Source organism: Elephas maximus, chromosome 4 (assembly GCF_024166365.1).
Source record: "Elephas maximus indicus isolate mEleMax1 chromosome 4, mEleMax1 primary haplotype, whole genome shotgun sequence".
NCBI lineage: Eukaryota > Metazoa > Chordata > Mammalia > Proboscidea > Elephantidae > Elephas > Elephas maximus.
In genome coordinates this window covers 87,187,415-87,209,379 of record NC_064822.1, presented here as the reverse complement: position 1 = coordinate 87,209,379, position 21,965 = coordinate 87,187,415, and the positions used below count along the sequence as shown (strand labels likewise).

Genomic DNA, 21,965 nt, shown 5'->3' with positions numbered 1-21,965 from the left:
CAAAAAATAAACGTAGGAGAGGATGTAGAGAGACTGAAACACTTATGCACTGCTGGGGGGAATGCAAAATGGTAGGAGCACTTTGGAAATCAATTTGGCCCTTCCTTTTTAAAAGCTAGAGATAGAACTATACAATACAGCAATCCCATTCCTTGGAATATTGCCTAGAGAAATAAGAGCCTTTACGTGAACAGATATATGCACACCCATATGCACTGCAGCACTGTTTACAATAGCAAAAAGATGGAAGCAACCAAGGTGCCCATCAATGGATGAATCAATAAATTATGACATATTCATATGCATCAATAAGGAACAATGATGAATCTGTGAAACATTTCATAACATGGAGGAATCTGGAAGGCATTATGCTAAGTGAAATTAGTCAGTTGCAAAAGGACAAATATTATATAAGACCACTATTACAAGAACTCAAGAAACTGTTTAAACAGAGAAGAAAATATTCTCTGATGGTTATGAGAGTGAAGAGCGAGGGAGGGAGAGGGGTATTCACTTATTAGATAGTAAGCGAAGGGTAAGACAACACCAATACAGGAGAGGTCAACACAACTGGACTAAACCAAAAGCAAAGAAGTTTCCTGAATAAATCGAACTCTTCAAAGATCAGCACAGCAGGGGTGGGGGTTTGGGAACCAGGGTTTCAGGGGACACCTAGGTCAACTGGCATAATAAAATCTATTAAGAAAACATTCTGCATCCCACTTTGGAGGGTGGCATCTGGGGTCTTAAACGCTAGCAAGCGGCCATCTAAGATGCACCAATTGGTCTCAACTCACATGGAGCAAAAGAGAGTGAAGAACACCAAAGACACAAGGTAATTACGAGCTGAAGAGACAGAAAGGGCCATATAAATCAGAGACTACATCAGCCTAAGACCAGAACTCAATGGTGCCAGGCTACAACCAATGACTGCTCTGACAGGGAACACAACAGAGAATCCCTGAAGGAGCAGCAGAGCTGTGGGATGCAGACCTCAAATTCTTATAAAAAGACCAGACTTAATGGTGTGACTGAGACTACAAGGACCCGCATAGGTCATGGTCCCCAGACCTTCTATTAGCCCAAGACAGGAATCATTCCCAAAGCCAACTCTTCAAACGGATTGGACTGGACTATAGGATAGAAAATGATACTGGCGAGGATTGGAGCTTCTTGGATCAAGTAGACACATGGGACTATGTGGGCAGCTCCTGTCCGGAGGGGAGATAAGAAGGCAGAGGGGACAGAAGGTGGCTGAATGGACACAGAAATATAGGGTGGAGAGAAATACTGTGCTTTCTCATTAGGGGGAGAGCAACCAGGAGTATATTGCAAGTGTATATAAATTTTTGTATGCAGGACTGACTTGATTTGTAAACTTTCACTTGAAGCACAATTTAAAAAAAAAAAGATTCAGACCTCCAAACCCCTGAAATCTGGTATTACTTCCATAAAAAGGTAAATATCTTCAGTGAAAGCACATGTTTAACCCTTACAACCACAGATAATTTTCTTTAATAATAAGTAACAGTGACAGAATACCAGGAATACGGCAGTAGTTGTTAATGATTACTAAGTTGCTTCCGACTCATAGCGATTCCACATACAACAGAAAGTAACACGGCTTGGTTCTGTGCCATCTTCACAATAATTGCTACATTTGAGCCAATTGTAGCAGCCACTATGAATATCCATCTCATGGAGGATTTTCCTCTTTTTCACTGGCCCTCTACTTTACCAAGCATGATGTCCTTTTCAGGGACTGGTCCCCCCTGAAAAGTTGTCCAAATTATGGGAGGCAAAGTCTTGCCATCATCGCTTCTAAAAAGCATTCTAGCTGTACTTCTTCCAAGACACATTTGTTCATTCTTCTGGCAGTCCATGGTATATTCAATAATCTTTGTCAACACCATAATTCAAAAGCATCATTTCTTCTTCAGAATTCCTTATTCATTTTTTAGCTTTTGCATGCATATGAGGCAATTTAAAATACCATGGCTTGGGTCAGGCACCACAGTCTTTTTAACACTTCAAAGAAGTCTTCTGCAGCAGATTTGTCCAGCACAATACTTCTGATGCCCTGCTCCTTTTCATATAGTCCAGTTTCTCAGATGATTTGCTCGGCATATGGACTGAAAAAGTATGGTGAAAGGATATAACCCTGACACACACCTTTCCTGACATTAAACCAGACAGTATCCCCTTGCTCTGTCTCAAAGGCTGCCTCTTGGTCTAAGTACAGGTTCCTCATAAGCATAGTTAAGTGTTCTGGAATTCCCATTCTTTGAAATGTTATCCATAATTTGTTACAATCCACAGAGCCAAACGTCTTTGCATAGTCAATAAAACACAGGTAAATATCGTTCTGGTATTTTCCACCTTCAGCCAAGATCCATGTGATATCTGTAATGATACCTTGTCCCATGTCCTGTTATGAATTTGGCTGGAATTTCTGGCAGTTTCCTGTCCATGTACTGCTGCAACCTTTTTTGAATTATCTTCAGCAAAATCTTACTTGCATGTGATATTAACAATATTGTTTGACCATTTCCACGTTCTGTTGGATCATCTTTCTTTAGAATGGGCACAAATACGGATCTCTTCCCTTCATTTGGCCAGGTAGCTGTCTTCCTAATTTCTTGGCACAGACAAGTGAGCACCTCCAATGCTACATTCATTTGCTGAAAAATCTCAATTGGTATTCAGTCAATTCCTGGAGCCTTGTTTTTCGCCAGGGCTTCAATGCAGCTTGGACTTCTTCCTTCAGTACCATCAGTTCTTCTTTATATGCTACTTCCTGAAATGGTTGAACATTGACCAATTCTTTTTGGTACAGTGAATTTATGTATTCCTTCCATCTTCTTTTAATGCTTCCTACATCATTCACTATTTTGCCCATACCATCCTTCAATACTGCAACTCTAGTCTTGAATTTTTTCTTCAGTTCTTTCAGCTTGAAAAATGCCAAGGGTGTTCTTCCATTTTGGTTTTCTAACTGCAGGTCTTTGCACATTTCATTATAATACTTTACTTCGTCTTCTTGAGCCACCCTTTGAAATATTCTGCTCAGCTCTTTTACTTCATCATTTCTTCCATTCACTTTAGCTACTTTAAGTTCAACAGCAAGTTTCAGAGTCTCCTCTGACATCCATTTTGGTCTTTTCTTTGTTTCCTGTCTTTTTAATGACCTTTTTCCTTCTTCATGTATGATTTTCTTGATGTCATACCACAAGTCATCTGGTCTGTGGTCATTAGTGTTCAATGCATCAAATCTACTCCTCAGATGATCTTTAAATTCAGGTGGGATATACTCAAGGGCATACTCTGGCTCTTGTGGACTTGTTTTAAATTTTCTTCAGCTTCGACCTGAGCTTGCATATGAGCAATTGATGATCTGTTCCTCCATCTGCCCCTAGCCTTGTTCTGACTGATGAAACTAGCTTCTCCATCATCCCTTTCCACAGACATAGTCAATTCAATTCCTGTGTTTTTCATCTGGTGAGATCCATGGGTATTGTCACCATTTATGTTATTTAAACAAGGTATTTCCAGTGAATATGTTGTCATTCTTGCAAAATTCTGTATCATGAAATTTCCAACATCGTTTCTACCAAAGCCATATTTCTAACTTCTTTGTTTTCAACGTTCCCATTCCAATCACCAGTGATTATCAATGCATCTTGACTGCATGTTTGATCAATTTCAGACTGCAGAAATTGGCAAAAACCTTCAATTTCTTCATATTTTACACTAGTGGTTGATGCACAAATTTGAATAATAATTGTATTATTCAAATTGAAAGGATTTTAATGACCACAAACTGGTAAAAGAGAAGAAAGTTTGTGCTGTAAAAATTTTATTTACATTCAATTTTAATTTTATTGATCTGTTTGTTTAGATTAGTATTCACGTGCTGCAAAATTCAAAAGAATGCAGCTGGGTACACAGCTACCAACACTCCTCCTGCCCTGTCTCCCAGCCTTTCAATTCTCTCCCTGGAGGCAACCAATGCTGTCTAAATATACTCAGAGAAAATCTTCTACATACATACAAGAAAACATATTTGTTTACATACATTCTTTTTTTTTTACCTTTTATTATACAAATAATTGCATTTGTTATACAAGCTATGCACAATGTTCTGCACCTTGATCATTTCTCTCAACAATGTGTCATCACAGAATCATTCCATATAATTACAAAAAGAGTTTTCTTGTTCTTCTTTTACACTGGAAACCTTGGGGGTATAGTGGTCAAGAGCTAGGCTGCTAACCAAAAGGTCACAGTTCAAATCCACCAGGCACTCCTTGGAAACTCTATGGGGCAGTTCTACTCTCTCCTATAGGGTCGCTATGAGTCGGAATCGACTCTACAGCAATGGGTTTTCTTTTACACCAGCAGGGTATTCCACTGAATATGATATGTCATAATTTATGTAAGAGGCCCCAATAATGGTCATTTAGATTGTCTTCAATCTTTCATTGTTAATAATGACACTGCAATGAACTACTTTGTTCTTATATAATTATGTACATTGTTACTGTCATTTAAAAAAAATTTTATGACGCTGCTTTTTTTCTTAATTGAAATAAGGACAAAGGCTGGTCACATTCAGAGATTAACAGGCATCATCTTGACAGTTGAGATGAACTATCCTTTTCCTTCCTGGTTAACCATGTCCTAAGTCGTTTGCCACCTTCAGTGGTTCTCTGAGTTCCACTGCACCTCTGTGTGACTGAGGCCGGATGACAAGTACAGCTGGGCGTTAGTAGTGGCATAATATTTAGACCTCTCTAAACCCTCACACAAAAAGACACAGAGCACCTAAAAATGTAGAACCAAAAACCCATATTCAATATGTACTACTCATAAAAAAAGATGTCACAGTATTATTGTGAATACCAGAATATGGGCAGGCAAGGACAGACCACCAACAGTTCTAAGACCTGCATGACATTAGAATCTGTGTAGGAGAAAAGATAAAAGCAAAAGGACAGACATGGGCATTCCAAAATGGCTAAAAGATAATCACTGAAAAGTAGGCAGGCCAATATGAGGACAGCAACTGAAACTGTGAGGTTTGTACATTCCAGTAGAGAATACATGTAAGTGGTCTCCATTAAGGTCTCCATGGCCCAGGGTAGGCTGGGCCAAATAAACACTAAATACCTTCAGGGCAAAGTCCCGTATGAAGAGAAATTATTAGGAATAAAATCTAAATTGCCCAAGCCAAATACAATACAGAGGAAAAAAAGAGTCAAGATAAAAGAAGAATGGAAGAGACTCAGAAAAATCTAAAAATGTCAGCCACCATATTTTATTTTAATTTGCCATAACATTAGACAAGAACCTTTTCAGAATCATAAAAAAAAAGAAGTATCTTAAATCACTTCTCCATTTAAGAAATTCAGGAAAACTAATCTCATGTAAAATGCATAATATGAAACTAATTTCATGTAAATATAAATAACAGAAAAGTATTAAGATAAAATCTCATACAATATTACTATTAAAAAAGGGGGAGCAGAATAACATCCCTACAGAAAATGAACGCACAGGAGATACATGCAGATATAGATATATACATATATAAATATATGATAAAAATTATATTTCAAAGTTACTTTAAAGATATTAGGAAAATAATAAATGTAGATTAAAGAACAACATAAATCAGAATTAGAAAAACTCTGAAATAAAGTGAAGGATTTCAGAAAAGAATTATAACTAAAAGAACAAATCATTTCTGAAATGATGACTAAACTAAAAAGAGTATAAGATCAAATAAGCTCAACTTGAAAATACCTTAAGAGAAATAGAAGAAAAAGAGGAGAGACTTTCAGATAGGTACTCTTTCTATTATTCTTGTTCCTTAAAGTCCAATAATTTTTCTAGGATAGACTGAGATTAAACTTTGACAACACTTTATAATATAAGAGAATGGACTAATATATTTCAGATACCCAACGGGGGGAGGCAGGGTTAAGGAATCTGTTGATGAATCACTGTTAGAAAGTCCTCCAAGAAACAATCATAAATGAATAGTTTAAAACGTAAAAAAATAAAAGTGTATTTAGTACACTATCTTCTTACAGACAAAAAATTATATATATATATATATATATATATATATATATATATATATATATATATATATATCTGAAAGTGGCCTTTATATGTATTTTAAAAGACTCTGAAAGCATAAAAAGAAACTAACAGTGTTCACTTATTTGAAAGGGACAGGGAGTAAGTGAATGAAACATAGGATGAGGAGTAGCCCTTTTACTATATGCCTGTTTTACTATATGTACTTTCTGATCTTTGGACCACTTGAACGTATTATTTATTTAACTCCTGTGAGCTAATACTTGTGTATTTTTTAAAGCTTCCCTAGAGATTTTAATGTTAGCAAGGATCGAGAACTAAAACTGTTTTAAAATTTAAAGGAAGTCCAATTAAGGAAGCAAAAGCATCAAGCAGTATTTTTAAATGTATCACTTTGACCTGAAAAAGCCTTTGTAATGGATTGAACTGTGTCCCCAAAAAAGACAGGGCTGAAGACACCATGTGAGGATCTGTCTATAAGCAAGGACCTCAAAGAAATGCCCAGAACTATCAGAAGCGGAGGTCCCTGGGTGAGAAAATGGTTTATAGCACCGTGGAGAAAAGACCTGGCAACTTACTTCCATAAGATTATAGACACTAAAAACCTTATGGAGTGCAGTTCTACTCTGAAACATGTGGGCTTGCCGTAAGTCGGAAATAACTGGATGGTAACAGGTTTACCAGAAGTAAAAAGAGACAAGGAAGAATATTCCCCAAGAATGGATCAAGGGAATACATGAACCTGCCAACATCCTGAATTTGAACTTGTAACCTCCAGTACTGTGAGAAAACAAGCTTCTGTCTTTAAAGCCACCCACTTTGTGGTATTTTGTTATGGCAACCCTAGGAAACTAAGGCAGTCTCATTTTTAAGAAATGTAGAACACTAGCACATTGAGTAAAATATATTCAAACCCTTGATATGTTGTTTTTTATATAAGTATTCTACATTTTTTTTTTATTCTACCAGTTTGCTTTGATAAACTTTTCAAGAATACAAAGCTTGTTCCTTTAAATTAATCAATGTAAATGCCTGTTACAATAGTGGTTATTGTTCTAATACAGTTTAGCAAAGAGGTCCCCTAAATATTATTTAGCTTATAGATTTGGTAATTTAATTAACTTTGGAATAAGAAACAAAATATTTGGGTGTATCTCACAATGACTCCCTTCCTTTCATAATGACTCTCCCTTTATAAGATGAAAGTTTCCTAATAACTGAATTTTATTCATTCTCACAATACCTAATCCAACCTAAAATATAGTACTAGAAGGAAATCACAAATATTTGAGCCCAACCAAAACACAAAATCTTTATTCTCCTTTGATTCCATTTGTTCTCTTGAAAGTATAATCAATCATGCTTAAAGATAGGTGAATAAATGTAGTATCTTCAGGCTATGATTAATTAGAATTTCCTTCAGCACTCTCCACTCTTAAGTAGGACTGGAAACTACATTTTCGGCTATTACGCAATTCATACCAGGTCTTCAAATTAAATGTTCAGGGTTATCAAGCTCTTATTCACCCTTAACCAAATGTTATAAAGCACAATTATAATAGCAGTATCTGGCCAAGGGGGCAAATGTCTAATACCTGACTATTTCCCATTTTAAAACAGTATACGAAAGTATTAACAATGATATCTATTTACACTTAAGTGATATAAGCTGTAAAGTGAGCAATAGAACACAGGTAGTAATTGGAAGATCCTTTGAAACTACAGTGTTTCAAAAAAATGAAAAATATTTTTTTTTTTAAACACTGTAGTTTCACTTAATAGTGTTTTCTCATTTTTTAATTACGTTCCCAAGCAGAATAATCAAGCTACTGTAACCAGGAGGCATTTTGTGGGAAGTGGTATTTGGAGAAGGACAAGCCTAGTCTTTAAAAGCATTATCCAGAAAATTTCCAAAGCAAGCTACAGCTACCAACACTGACAACTGTCAGAGATGACAACTTAACAACCAGCTGTCTCCGTTAATTTTTTTTTTTTAATATGGCAGCATTGCAAAACGTGTGATCTGATAAGCTGCCAAATTTCCTTACTTGGTGCTGGTCACAGGTGCTGACCAACCTGCTATGGGAATCAAAGAAAAAAGACAAAAGGGTGTGGAGTCCCAGTTGTACTAAAATGAGGAGCTCTCCAATGAAGTGTCATAAAAGTCCTTTAAATAGCTATCTCTGACAAATGCGGCATGACTCATTTTTCTTCCTCTGGTTAGGCTACACACCCGGAGAGAAAAGGAAAAGGAGAGGTAGTGCACACCCTCATTTGTACTGTAGAGTTCACAGTATTCGTTATTTCCTTCTGTTATGGGCACATTCACACCACTCCACCTATTCTGGTAATTAGACCATATCGCATAAAACAACACAGAGTTCTCTGTAGCAGTTCAACACGGTGTGTTAAAAAAAAAAAAAATGAGTTTGTTTAAAGGTTTTACAAACATTCCATTTATTAATTACTCCTTCTCTGGTCAGACTAAAATCTTGACAAAGGCACACCCAACAATGACATAAGTGGAGGTAGATTTCTTCACAAAATTAAAATTTCAAAGCCCTATATCTTAAAATCAGGTGAAAATACATGGGTTTTACAAAGGAAATAGTATGATTTTTGCTTTTTTTTTTTTCTGTATTGTCCTCATTTTCCACAATATTATTTTTATAAAGACACAGTGAATTAAAATTTCTTAATTAAACCTTCTCAGGTAATGTAATTTAGTCTCGTCAGTATTATTTTACATTCTTATAAATTTTGCTTTATTTAGGATAGCACACAGAAGCAAGCACAAACATATTATCTCTGTAATCATATGCAGCAGAAAACTTCTTCTGTATCATTAAGCTCCACAAATACTAGAAAACCTACATGTTAGATGCCTCAATATAAATAATATATGGATTGTCATATTCTACAGAAAATATACAATAAATATATTGACTTTCAAATATTAGAGGGAATGGGAGATCATATTCCCAAAGAAGGAACGTAATATAATCACTACGTACTGACCACTGTAAGTCCTTGCTAATTTTTTTTTATATGCATTTAGCATACAGTTGCCTCTTTGACAGAAATTTAATCATCTCCTATTCCCAAGAAATTATTAGGTGGGACTAACTTTGTACCAATTTGAATAAAGCCTACATCCCCAGGCAGAAACAGGTTCTAGAAAGGAGGTCGAGGGTGAATCAAATCTATACAACACTATTTAGTACTTCTGTCGATAATACATTTTGAGAATGTCTAACACATATATGCACAAACTTTCAAAGGTACCTAAACAAGAGATTCACATATTTATGAATAATCTCCCTTTTTGAATTATCCGTATTTTCATCCCCCACCTTCCATCCACTGAGATCCCATGAGTAATGATTGCTTAAAATATCTTTTACTAAAAAAATAAAAAGTAACAAATTACATGTTTTAAATTAATATACTTGAAGCTTGAAATCAATTTCCAGAAGTAACTAAACAAAGAACACTGAAAATGAAAAATGTACTTTTTTATTCCACTTCAAGTCCAAAATGGAAGAGGTACATATTCCTCCCCATTTTCCTCACTAAGTACAGCTAAAAGGCCTGGACATTATATTTAAAACAAATATAAAGAGATTCTGAAAAGCGAAGAGAAGGCAGATCACCTTCAGACATGCGGTGGACCTGAGGAATGAAACAGCAAAGAGTTCTGTGAACTTTCTTCCTGTCTCATATATACCGACTGGGTACTGAAAAGGCCAGAAACCTAGAAATGCCAATGAGCACAGACATACAAAAAAACAAGAAAAGCACTCTTTCTCTAGGCAAAGGATGAAAAAAGAAGCAACCTAGCAAAAAAGAAAAGTTGAAGGCAATAAATGACCTACCCTAGCAAAGCACCATGGAAAAAAACAATGGGCCCATCCTCACTCCTCTCAGCAAAGGCCAAGTGTGGAACCTAGACTTCCACCCTCATCCAGCTGTAAGAGGTGCTCCTGGCTGTCCTGAGTTCCTATCAGAGAAAACTAAGTGGGGCAACAGAACTTTCATTCCCACCCAGAGTTGAGGATCTGTCCCCCTTCTTGCCTCTGTCAGAGGGGGTTGAGTAGGAAGTCAGAAATTTCAGCACCATCCGGAGGGTAACAAGGCCCTCCCTCTACCCCAATGGTATCAGTATGGGCACATGGGGAACAGTTACAAAGAACCTTTCCTCCTCCCAGCCAGAGTGGTGTTAGTGAAGGTGTATGTTGTTGCTGTTGTTGTTACATGCCATTCAGTCAATTTCAACTCATAATGACCCTATGTACTACAGAACAAAACACTGCCCGGCCCTGCACCATGCTCACACAATAGTTGTTATGCTTGAGCCCATTATTGCAGCCACTGTATCAATCCATCTCATTGAGGGTCTTCCTCTTCTTCGTTGACCCTGTAATTTACCAAACATGATATCATTCTCCAGAGACTGATCCCTCCTGACAACATGTTCAAAGTGTGTGAGACATAGTCTCGCCATCCTTGCTTCTTAGGAGCATTCTGGTGGTACTTCTTCCAACACAGATTTGTTCATTCTTTTGGCAGTCCATGGTATATTCAATATTCTTTCCCAACACCACAATTCAAAGGTGTCAATTCTTCTTCGGTCTTCCTTATTCATTGTCCAGCTTTTGCATGCATATGATGCGATTGAAAATACCATGGCTTGGGTCAGGTGCACCTTAGTCTTCAAGGTGACATCTTTGCTCTTCAACACCTTAAAGTGCTCCTTTGCAGCAGATTTCCCCAATGCAATGTGTCTTTTGATTTTTTGACTGCTGCTTCCATGGGTGTTGATTGTGGATCGAAGTAAACTGAAGTCCTTACCAACTTCAATCTTTTCTCCATTTATCATGATGTTCCTTACTGGTCCAGTTGTGATCATATTTGTTTTCTTCACGTTGAGGTTTAATCCATACTGAAGGCTATAGCCTTTGATCTTCATCAGTAAGTGCTTCAACTCCTCTTCACTTTCAGGAAGCAAGGCTGTGTCATCTGCATAACACAGATTGTTAATGAGTCTTCCTCCAATCCTAATGCCCCGTTCTTCTTCATATAGTCCACCTTCTCGGATTATTTGTTTAGCATATAGGTTGAATAGGTATGGTGAAAAGATGCAAGCCTGACATACATCTTTCCTGACTTTATATCATGCAGTACCCCCTTGTTCTGTTTGAACAACTGCCTCTTGATCTATCTACAGGATTCTCATGAGCACAATTAAGTGTTCTGGAACTCCCCATCTTTCGCAATGTTATCCGTAATTTATTATGATCCACACAGTCGAATATCTTTGCATAGTTAACAAAACACAGGTAAACACCTTTCTGGTACTGTACGCTTTCAGTGAGGATCCATCTGGAATGAGCAATGATATCCCTTGTTCCACATCCGCTTCTGAATCAAACCTGAATTTCTGGCAGTTCCCTGTAGATATACTGCTGTAGCTGCTTGTGAATGATCTTCAGCAAAATTTTACTTGCCTGTGATATTAAAGATATTGCTCAATAATTTCCACATTTAGTTGGATCACCTTTCTTGGGAATAGGCATAAATATAGATCTCTTCCAGTCAGTTGGTCAGGAAGCTATCTTCCAAATTTCTTGGCAGAGATAACTGAGCATTTCCAGCGCTGCATCCATTTGTTGAAACATACATCATCAATTCCTGGGGCCTTGATTTTTGCCAATGCCTTCAGTGCAGCTTGGGCTTCTTCCTTCAGTACCACCAGTTCTCATCATACGTCACCTCATGAAGTGGCTGAACGTCGACCAATTCTTTTTGGTATAATGACTCTGTGTATTCCTTCCATCTTCTTTTGATGCTTCCTGGGTCATTTAATATTTTCCCCATGGAATCCTTCACTATTGCAACTCAAGGCTTGAAATTTTTCTTCAGTTCTTTCAGCTTGAGAAATACTGAGCATGTTCTTCCCTTTTGGTTTTCTATCTCCAGCTCTTTGTACATGTCATTATAATACTTTACTTTGTCTTCTCGAGCTGCCCTTTGAAATTTTCTGTTCAGTTTTTTTACTTCATCATTTCTTCGTTTTGCTTTAGCTACTTGACGTTCAAGAGCAAGTTTCAGAGTCTCTTCTGACACCCATTTTGTTTTGTTTTGTTTTTCCTTTCTTTTTAATGACCTCTTGCTTTCTTCATGGATGATGTGCTTGATGTCATTCCATAACTCATCTGGTCTTCGGTCATCAGTGTTCAACACATCAAATCTATTCTTGAGATGGTCTCTAAATTCAGATGGGATATATTCAAGGTTGCAGTTTGGCTCTTGTCGAGTTATGCTAATTTTCTTCAGTTTCAACTTGAACTTGCATATGAGTAATTGATGGTCTGTTCCACAGTCGGGTCACTCCTAGGCCTTATTCTGACTAATATCAAGCTCTTCCATCATCTCTTTCCACAGATATACTCAATTTGATTCTTGTGCATTCCATCTGGAGGTCCACGTATACAGTCACGGTTCTGTTGGTGAAAGAAGGTATTTGCAATGAAGAAGTCGTTGGTCTTGCAAATTTCTGTCATGCAATCTCTGGCATCATTTCTATCACCAAGGCCATACTTTCCAACCACAGATCTTTCATCTTTGTTTCCAACTTTTGCATTCCAATCACCAGTAATTACCAAAACATCCTGATTGCATGTTTGATCAATTTCAGGCTGCAGAAGCAGTAAAAGTCTTCAATTTCTTCATCTGTGGCGTAGTGGTTGGTGCATAAATTTGAATAATACTTGTATTAACTGGTCTTCCTTGTAGTCGTATGGATATTATCCTATCACTGACAGCGTTATACTTCAGGATAGATCTTGAAATATTCTTTTTGATGATGAATGCAATGTCATTCCTCTTCAAGCTGTCACTCCCGGCATAGTAGACCATAAGACTATCCGATTCAATATGGCCAATACCAGTCCATTTCAACTCACTGATCTGTAGGATATTGATGTTTATGTGTTCCTTTTCATTTCTGACGATTTCCAATTTTTCTAGATTCATACTTCGTACATTCCACATTCCAACTATTAATGGATGTTTGCAGCCATTTCTTCTCACTTTGAGTCGTGCCACATCAGCAAATGAAGATCCCGAAAGCCTAACTCCATCCATGGCATTACGGTTGACTCTACTTTGAGGACGTGCCTCTTCCCTAGTCGTCTTTTGAGTGCCTTCCAACCTGGGAGGCTCATCTTCCTACACTATATCAGACAATGCTCAACTGCTATTCATAAGGTTTTCATCGGCTAATTCTTTTCAGAAGTAGACTGCCGGGTCCTTCCTTCTAGTCTGTCTTAGTCTGGAAGCTCAGCTAAAACCTGTCTGCCATGGGTGACCCTGTTGGTATCCAAATACCGGCGGCATAGCTTTCAGCATCACGGCAACATGCAAGCCCCCACAGCATGACAAACTGACAGACACATAGGGGAGTGAAGGCATACGGGGAGCCTAAAATCCCATTTTCTCCCAGCAGTAACAAGGCACCCCTCTTTCCCCAGGGTATCAAACGGAGTTAAGGAGGAAACTTGGAATTTCACTCTCACCTGAGAGTAACAAAGTGGCACTTCCTTTCCCCAACCAGTGTAGTATCAGAAGAAGCCTACTTATATACAAGATTTAAATAAGATCCAACATATCATACCAAATACCCCAAATGCCTAAGACTAAAAAGAAAGAAAGAAAGAAAGAAAAAAACAGAGCCTCAAAGACCTATGAAACTGTAACAAAAGAAATACTTCCTCAGAAATGATACAGAGTCAGATTAGCTAAAAAAGCAAGTCTGCTTTTGAGTTCAGTTTGGCTATGAGACCTCCTACGTTTTCATACTACTTATTTAACAAAGGTGATAAGACATTCCATAAATTAGTTTATTCTTTTATCCACCTGCTATAAAAAAAAGAGGCCCACTGGTACTGAAGTATAATCATCTGAAAAAAGTTTTCTTTGAAAACATCTGGTAAGAAGAGCTCTTCGAACTGAATACTACTTTTGAAGGTGCAAGTCATCACACTTAGATTATTGCTATAGTAAAAAGCAGTAAGACAATAATGATAATGTCACTTGGCATTCATATTGGCCTTTACTATAAAAAGTTCAAAGTATTATATGCCAGATCCTTCATGGTCTCTCAGCTGTGTTATTATTCCCATTAACATACAGGAAAAACTGAATTTGCAAAGGTAAATGTTTCATTAAAGGGCCCAGAATAAGCCACTCAAAGGAAACAAAAATAACACAAACTTCTTTCAATACTCAGTCCTGTGCCTTGTAGTACGCACCATAATTACACGTATAGAATTGATGGGTATGGACATACACAATGTGATTAGTGTATCTTTCCATTTAGTCAGTCATTCAAAAATATCCACTAAGCATTACTACATGCCAGGTACTGCTCTAGGCAAGGAAAAGTAAAGTCCCCAATCTCATGAAGCTTAACTCAGGTAGTTGGGCAGCAGGGGAAACTAATAATAAGCAAATCAAAATAATCGAGTAAGTGCTATAGCAAAAGTAAAGCAAAGAAAGGGGACTGAGGACTTTTTGAAAGTCATTTGAAAGCCTGATCAAAAGATCTACTTTTAAAATTTTAATTTCACTGGGCTTACCTGAAGTTCCCTGTATCTATCTTGAAAAGAAACGGCTTCTTGCTCTTTTTCTTTTAGGAAGCCTTTTTCTAAGATACTATGCTTGTCCATTAATGCTTCTACATCCTAAAAGAAAAATCCAAGCACAAACGTAGTAATGCTTAATGGCATAAAATATTTATCATTAAATATACCAGAAAATATTTGGCAGAAAAAGATATCATAGGAAATATGGTTTAAAGTCCAACAATATTACAGATTTTATGCTTCACTCTATTTTCTAGACTAACATCAAAACATTGAGATAGTACTAAAATTACTCAAATAAATGCATAAGGGCATTTCAATTAATTTCAATCAACATAATCTCTACATATACTTTCTATAAACTTGCTAAGGTCTTTTTTTAGATATATTTATAGAGACAGGAAATGAGAGCATTAACAATTAATTTATTAAAACAGCAGTAAGTCTAAGGCTCCAGTCAAATATTCCATGATGCCTCACAGCTCAGTGCTTTAAATTCTGTAAAGAGGGAAGCCATTATTACAGTACTTCTATATTGCATAAGGAGCCCTGGCAGTGCAGTGTTTAAAGTGATTAACTGCTAACCAAAAGGTCAGCAGTTCGAAACCATCAGCAGCTCTGTGGGAGAAAGATGTGCCAGTCCACTTCCACAGAGACAGCCTTGGAAACCCTATGGGTTCGCTATGAGTCAGAGTCGACTCGATGGCAGTGGGTTTGGTTTGGAGCCCTGGTGCCACAGTAGTTAAGAGCTACATCATGCCACGGCTGCTAACCAAAAGGTCAGCAGTTTGAATCCACCAGCTGCTTCTTGAGGTCCTATGGAGCAGTTCTATTCTGCCCCATAGGGTAGCTATAAGTCGGAATCAACTTGATGGCAACAGGTAGACTGCATAGGAAATATAATACTACCTGCTTTCAAAATCTAGATGATAAATAAACTAGAATGGTAAGCATTAGTCAGAAATCTAATAAAAGGGTGTTCTTATCTTTTAAAGGTACATGTTTTATTTTAATAACACTGAGTTGAACCAATTAATTATATCATATAATATAGGAAAAAAAAATCATTTTCTAATTTTGTTGTTCTAGAGATCCCTTTAGAGGTCTAAGATCACCAGACCCCTGCAATTCCAATGCTCATCTATGGCATATTTTTCTGCCTTAAGGAAGATGGGAATAGCAAGTAGTACTTATTAACTCATGTTTCTCAAATATGTCACATCTATTTCTGTATGGAAAACCCTGGTGGTGTAGTAGTTAAGAGCTATGGCTGATATCCAAAAGTTTGGCAATTCAAATCCACCAGGTGCTCCTTGGAAAATCTATGAGACAGTTCTACTCTGTCTTATAGAGTCACTATGAGATTCAACTCAACAGCAACAGGTTTGGTTTTTTGGTATTTTTGTATGAACATTTTGCATAAAAATAAAGCTCATTTTAGTGCATAAAAAGTACATGTGTGAGACTGAAGACTGCTTATCAAAGGCCTTTCCAAGTGATAAACTCATATGACTGATTAAGGGTAGACAGTATCTTCTTACTCTGACGAGATTTTAATCAGAGTTTGGAATTACATCAAATTCCCAGTACATGCAATTCAAATATGTATGTTTTAGATAAATGTAAGCATACCTTTTTAATTCTCTGTTTTTCTTCTTCAGAAACTTTGAGTTTCATCTCCAGAGTTGTAATTTTTTGCTGAAGCTGTATGTTTGACACATTGGCTCCAGGGTTCTCAGAATCATCCACAAGCGCAATTGTTCCATTGCTTTTCTCATCAGTTAAACCCAATGGAAAAAGTGAGATATCCAAATGAGTGTGTGTTGATTGTTGAATCTAAACCACATTAAGAAAAAAAGAAAAAGAAACAAGAGAGGAAAGTTTACACTGCACCAATAATGAAAACATCCAAAGGGCACCAGAAACCACACTTGGAAATTAAGTTGTAGCAAAGGTTCGGAAATTATTTCACCCTTGAAGTAAATCAACGGAAGATCTCAAACTGCTAACAACCTGATCTTTGCAGGAAGAAACAAAATTTCGTCTATTTTACAGTCTAAACCATTTATAATCTTTCCAGCACAGCACTAAAAAACTTAAGCTTTTTCTTATGATTGAAAGTTTGTAATTAGGTATAGGCACATCTGGTACCAGTTCTTGGTTCTATACACACAGAGAAAATCTCTTTATATTTTAAATTGCAAATCAGAATTTGAAATTTATCAATGACCCCTAACTGATCATCGCTTTCTAGCAAAGATAACTGGTGACTCAAGAATATGTACAGCACTTTGGAAATCTGAAGTAACTCTAGCACCTACCCAAACCCAGTGCCGGCGAGTCGATTCCGACTCATAGCGACCCTGTAACTCTAGCACCTACCACCTACCTATTCATGTAAGTAGGATCATACAATATTTGTCCTTTTGTGTCTGACTTAGAAAATGTATTTCTTATGGCAATGTGTTACTATGTAAACACTATATTATTAAACTGTTTTTTATTTTTGTTTAATATGATATGGATGTGTCATATTAAATTCAAAAACAACACTAGTTTTAGATTTTAGATAATAGTACCTAAGGAACAATCAATAAGTATTTAAATGAATAAATCCTATGAACCACTGTCTTTCTGGTTTTTACTGTAAAATTGAAACGGATGCTCCAATACTTTAAGACATATTGTAAGATTCCCTGAGAAGAGGAATCTTTAAAATTATTTTCCCATTTGAAGTTCAAGATTTGAAATGCAAGCGACATCAACTTTAATAAATGAGATATTCCGACCGTATTTTGGTAACTACAGATAATTATTTTACAAATTGTGCCAAAAATGAAGAATATCTTTTTTTTTTTAATTCTAGGTGAGTCTCAAAACTAGAATAGCTATTGCAAAAATACTTCTTTTAGAAAAATAAAAATGCTTATCCAAAGCCATGCCGTGTAAGTTTTAAAAATAAAAATCATAAAGCTTTCACTGAATCTGCATGCTACTGTTTTAAGTATGAAAACATCCTTTACAAATATTCTTGTCTTTACCTGTGCTTTTGGGACAGTTTGACTGACAATGCTGTTGTCTGCATGTGTATTCTCTGGTGATGAAACTATGGGATCAGAAGAGAGGCAGCCAACAGAAGGCAAAGAATGGTCGTTGTCCAGTATAATCTCAGGAGAAGCTGGGGAAAGATGGACTCCAGATACTAACGGAGAACAAAAAAAAAAGCATAAAATTATTAAGGAGAAAACAGAAGGAGGGTTTAAGGAAAGAAAGAGAAGAGAGGAAGGGAAAGGGTAAGGGAAGTAAAAGTACTGAGAATAAAAATAAGTATTCCATGACTATTCCTCAGGGACTATTATCTAAAATCTAAAAATAGTACTTTTATATTTAACCTAACATGCCTACATCATATTAAACAAAAAGAAAAAACAGTTTAATAATGCCATAGTGTTTACATAGTAACACACTGCCATAAGAAGTACATTTCCTAAGTCAGACATAAAAGGACAAATATTGTATGGTCCTACTTATATAAAATACCCAGAATAGGAAAATGCATAGAAACCAAAGTTCATTAGTAATTATTAAGGAAGGGGAGGGGGTGGTGGGAGAGTATTACTTAATGGTAACTGTTGTACGGTGTAGTGAATGTAGTTAATGTCATTGAATTGTATACGTAAAATTAGTTGAAAAGTTTTCTTATATGTATTTCATCACAATAATTTTTTTTTTAAAAAAAAGTACATTTCCAAGTCAGAGAAAATACTGAAATATATTATATATCCATTCATTTAGTTAAGAAAAATTCTTGGGAGTGTCTACTAGTGCCAGGCACTTCATTAGGCACTGAGGAAACAGCAGGGAGCAAGACAGATGTACCCATGCATTCAATGGCCTTTGGCCCACCAGGCAAATGGAACCAATTAAACATTTATTACAATAAAATGAACAAGGAGAAGAACAATTACTTTGAAACAACTAATCTAATTGCCTCTATGTTAAGTTCTTTTGTAACAAAAAAATTTTCAGGTTAAAATAAAGCCAACCTCAGTTTGCTAAATTGCTTCTACAGAAAAATAATGTTGAAATAGAATTTTAAAACTATTTTTACAACACATCATCAGATTGTGATCAGGGTTCAAACACAAAGGTGACAAAAGGAAAGGCCAATTTCCAAACGTGGTATAGAACAAAAATATAGATGAGGACCAAAAAAAACTGTCTATATTTAAATTACTTTATTTTCAAATATGTTTCTTCTAAAATGTCAAATAAATTTGTATTTTATGTGTTTTTAAACATTAAGAAGAGTAAAAGTTAATCATTTTTAGCAGTAAGACACTTATATGCTTTGACTTTCTAAATTATAGAGACCTTTATTCCACATTGGCATCGGTAGCAACGTCAGTGAAGCTCTACCATAAATTCTGGAAGGCAGCTCACAATGGCAATTGAATTTTTTCCTACAGAAAGACATTTATAAAGCTATTAAGTATTAACAAACTAAAAACATTTCAATTCCTGATTCACTCTCCAAGGGATCATTATCTAAGCCTTTATTATACGGCAATGTCATGATTTTTTAGATACAGTGTGGCATTGTTGATGTGTGCCACCAAGTTGATTTTGACTTACAGTGACCCCCCCCCACATGACACAACAGAACTGTCCCATAGGATTTTCTTCCCCGTAATCTTTACAGAAGCAGCTCACCAGATCTTTCTTCCACAGAGCAACTGGGTGGGTTCAAACCTTCAACCTTTCAATTAGCAGTTAAGCACTTACCTGTGCTACCAGGGCTCCTGGATAATTACAATATTCTAGCTTTAGCCACAGGCATGCCACTTCCTTTAATTAAAAAATATTTAAAAACAGAATTTAAGTGACATTTATAGTTAGCATACCTTTTTCAGAAATTTTTTTTTTCTAATAGTCACCATTTGGGATTTATTAACTTATCAAAGAATTTGGTCTTGTCCTTGATTCCTGAGAGAGAACTCTAAAGTCGGGATTTCCTAGGTAACTGAGGTGCCTTTGGTTTCTATAGGCTTCCAGACAACATCTGAATATTTATGCTAATGAGGTAACTCAGGTGGGGGCTGGCCAGCCCAGAAAACCATCTTGTGACATCAGCCAACCTTGAGGGCAGAAGGCATCATTCAACCAATCATGCCTACATAATGAGGCCTTAATACTGGCCTTGGACACAAATCCATGGGCTTCCTGGTTAGGGAAAGTCCAGGATGCATGTGAGAGGGTAACATGTTCTTTTTGGAACTTGGAAGTGCCGAGCTGGGAACCCTCCCAAACCTCGCCTTTTGCGTCTCTTCGTTTATATCCTTTCTGCTATAATAAAATTGCAATCCTAAAATAATACTTCCCGTGAATTCTGTGAAGTCATTCTAGCAAATTACTGAACCCAAGGGAGTAGTGGTAGCCACCAACAAAGACATGAGGACAGCCCAAGCTTGTGGATGGCATCCTGAAGGCAAAGTAGGAAAAACCTGAATTTGTAGCCAATAGATCACAAATTAGGGCATCGTGGGGACTCCCAGCTGTGTGACTTGCGTCTGAGGTCTTGGGCAGATTTGACAGTCTAGAGGACTATGTTCTTTAACTTGTGAGATCTGACTTAGCTTTGGGTGATTAGGGTCAGAGGAAGAAGTGATTAATGCATGTTAGCTGGTGTCAGAAAAGTCGTGGAACAGAATTAAATCCATTTGACTGATCCTGACAGTTAAGTGTAAGAGAAGTGGGCATGGAACGAAGCTATATGCTGAAAGAAATTTCTCTAAAACATCGTATTATTCTATCTCTAATTCTGAATTATAATTTATAACAAAAATATTCCTCATGAATTTTTTAAATTATGAAAATAAGTAGTATAGTAGTGAGAGACAATATAACCTTTGATTAACAGCACACACTCTGAAGCCATATTGTGATACTAAGGCAGAATATTGGGCAAGTTACTTAACTTCCCTATGCCTCAGTTTCTACATCTTTAAAATGAGAATAAGCTTGCTGATGAGATTAAATTGGCTAAAATATAGGCATTTAGCAGTGTTAATAACATTTTCATAATTATTTTAAATATTACTATTAAAAGTTGTTCAATAAGTATGTTTATTTCTGGGCATTAAGGTTATGTGTGGCTATGATCCTGGATTCAAAAAAAAAAAAAAATAGTATTATTCTAACACCTGAACATCTCTTTATGTTATTCTAGAAACCATGGTAGCGCAGTGGTTAAGTGCTACAGCTGCTAACCAAGAGGTCAGTGGTTTGAATCCACCAGGTGTTCCTTGGAAACTCTATGGGGCAGCTCTACTCTGACCCATAGGGTTGCTATGAGTCGGAATAGACTTGATTGCATCAGGTTTGGTTTTTTGGGGTTTTTATGTCATTCTGGAGCCCGGGTGGCATGGTAGTCAAGAGCTCTGCTGCTAACCAAAAGGTTGGTGGTTTGAATCCACCAGGCACTCCTTAGAAACCCTATGGGGCAGTTCTGCTCTGTCCTATAGGGTTGCTATTAGTCAGAATCAACTCAACGGCAAGGGTTTTGTTTTGTTTTGCTTTTATGTCGCTTTTATTTATAGTCACATTCTACGGCAAGATGTCATACTGTCCCTAGTTAGATTCTCATGCCATAACATTAAATGTTCAAGTGTATAATATTAAAAAAAGAAAGAAAAAGGGAAGGTTGGTAGAGTATAGAGAGAGAGGGAGAAAGGAAGAAAAAGAGAAAAAGGAAAGGAAAGGTTGAAGAAGGAAAGTGATGAGGGAGGAGGAAGGACACCCTGAACTTCACTTTCTACTAGCTGTCAACACCCTATTACTTTTCCTTTCATAGCCTAATTTTTTGAAAAAGCAATTTATAGTCCCTGTGTTAATTTTCTTCTTCTTCAACCCAATCTTCATTACTCTACCGGGGCTGTCACTTAAGATATACTCTTTTCAGTTATTGTTAAGGCAAATAAAAACTTCTGATTTTATATTTCTTTACCTCTCCAGAGTACGTGATACTAAAGACCCTCCCTTTTTCTTGACACTCCTATCTTACAGCCTGTGGCACCACTATCTCCTAGGTTTTCTTCTAACATTATGACTATCTTTTCTAGTTTCCTTTTCAGGATCTTTCACCACTCAATCTTAAGTTTCATTGTCCTAAACTCATTCTCTGATCTTCAAATTGTACATATTGTTCTGGGTGAC

General features: G+C 36.6%; 1 protein-coding gene across 14 annotated transcripts in view; it reads right to left on the bottom strand.

Annotated features, from left to right (window-relative positions):
* The window catches only part of CCDC91 (coiled-coil domain containing 91), a 457,065-nt gene that overhangs the window by 271,275 nt on the left and 163,825 nt on the right, over positions 1-21,965 (bottom strand). For 7 of the 14 annotated variants that reach the window (XM_049882721.1, XM_049882720.1, XM_049882730.1 and 4 more), the window contains 3 exons: positions 17,792-17,952; positions 16,383-16,586; positions 14,745-14,849 (listed from right to left, as the gene is read on the bottom strand). In XM_049882721.1, the coding sequence (XP_049738678.1) occupies positions 14,745-14,849; positions 16,383-16,586; positions 17,792-17,952 (470 nt within the window). Of the gene's footprint in view, positions 1-14,744; positions 14,850-16,382; positions 16,587-17,791; positions 17,953-19,124; positions 19,214-21,965 lie in introns of all 14 variants that reach the window. The other 7 variants (XM_049882732.1, XM_049882731.1, XM_049882733.1 and 4 more) reach the window with 2 other exon arrangements.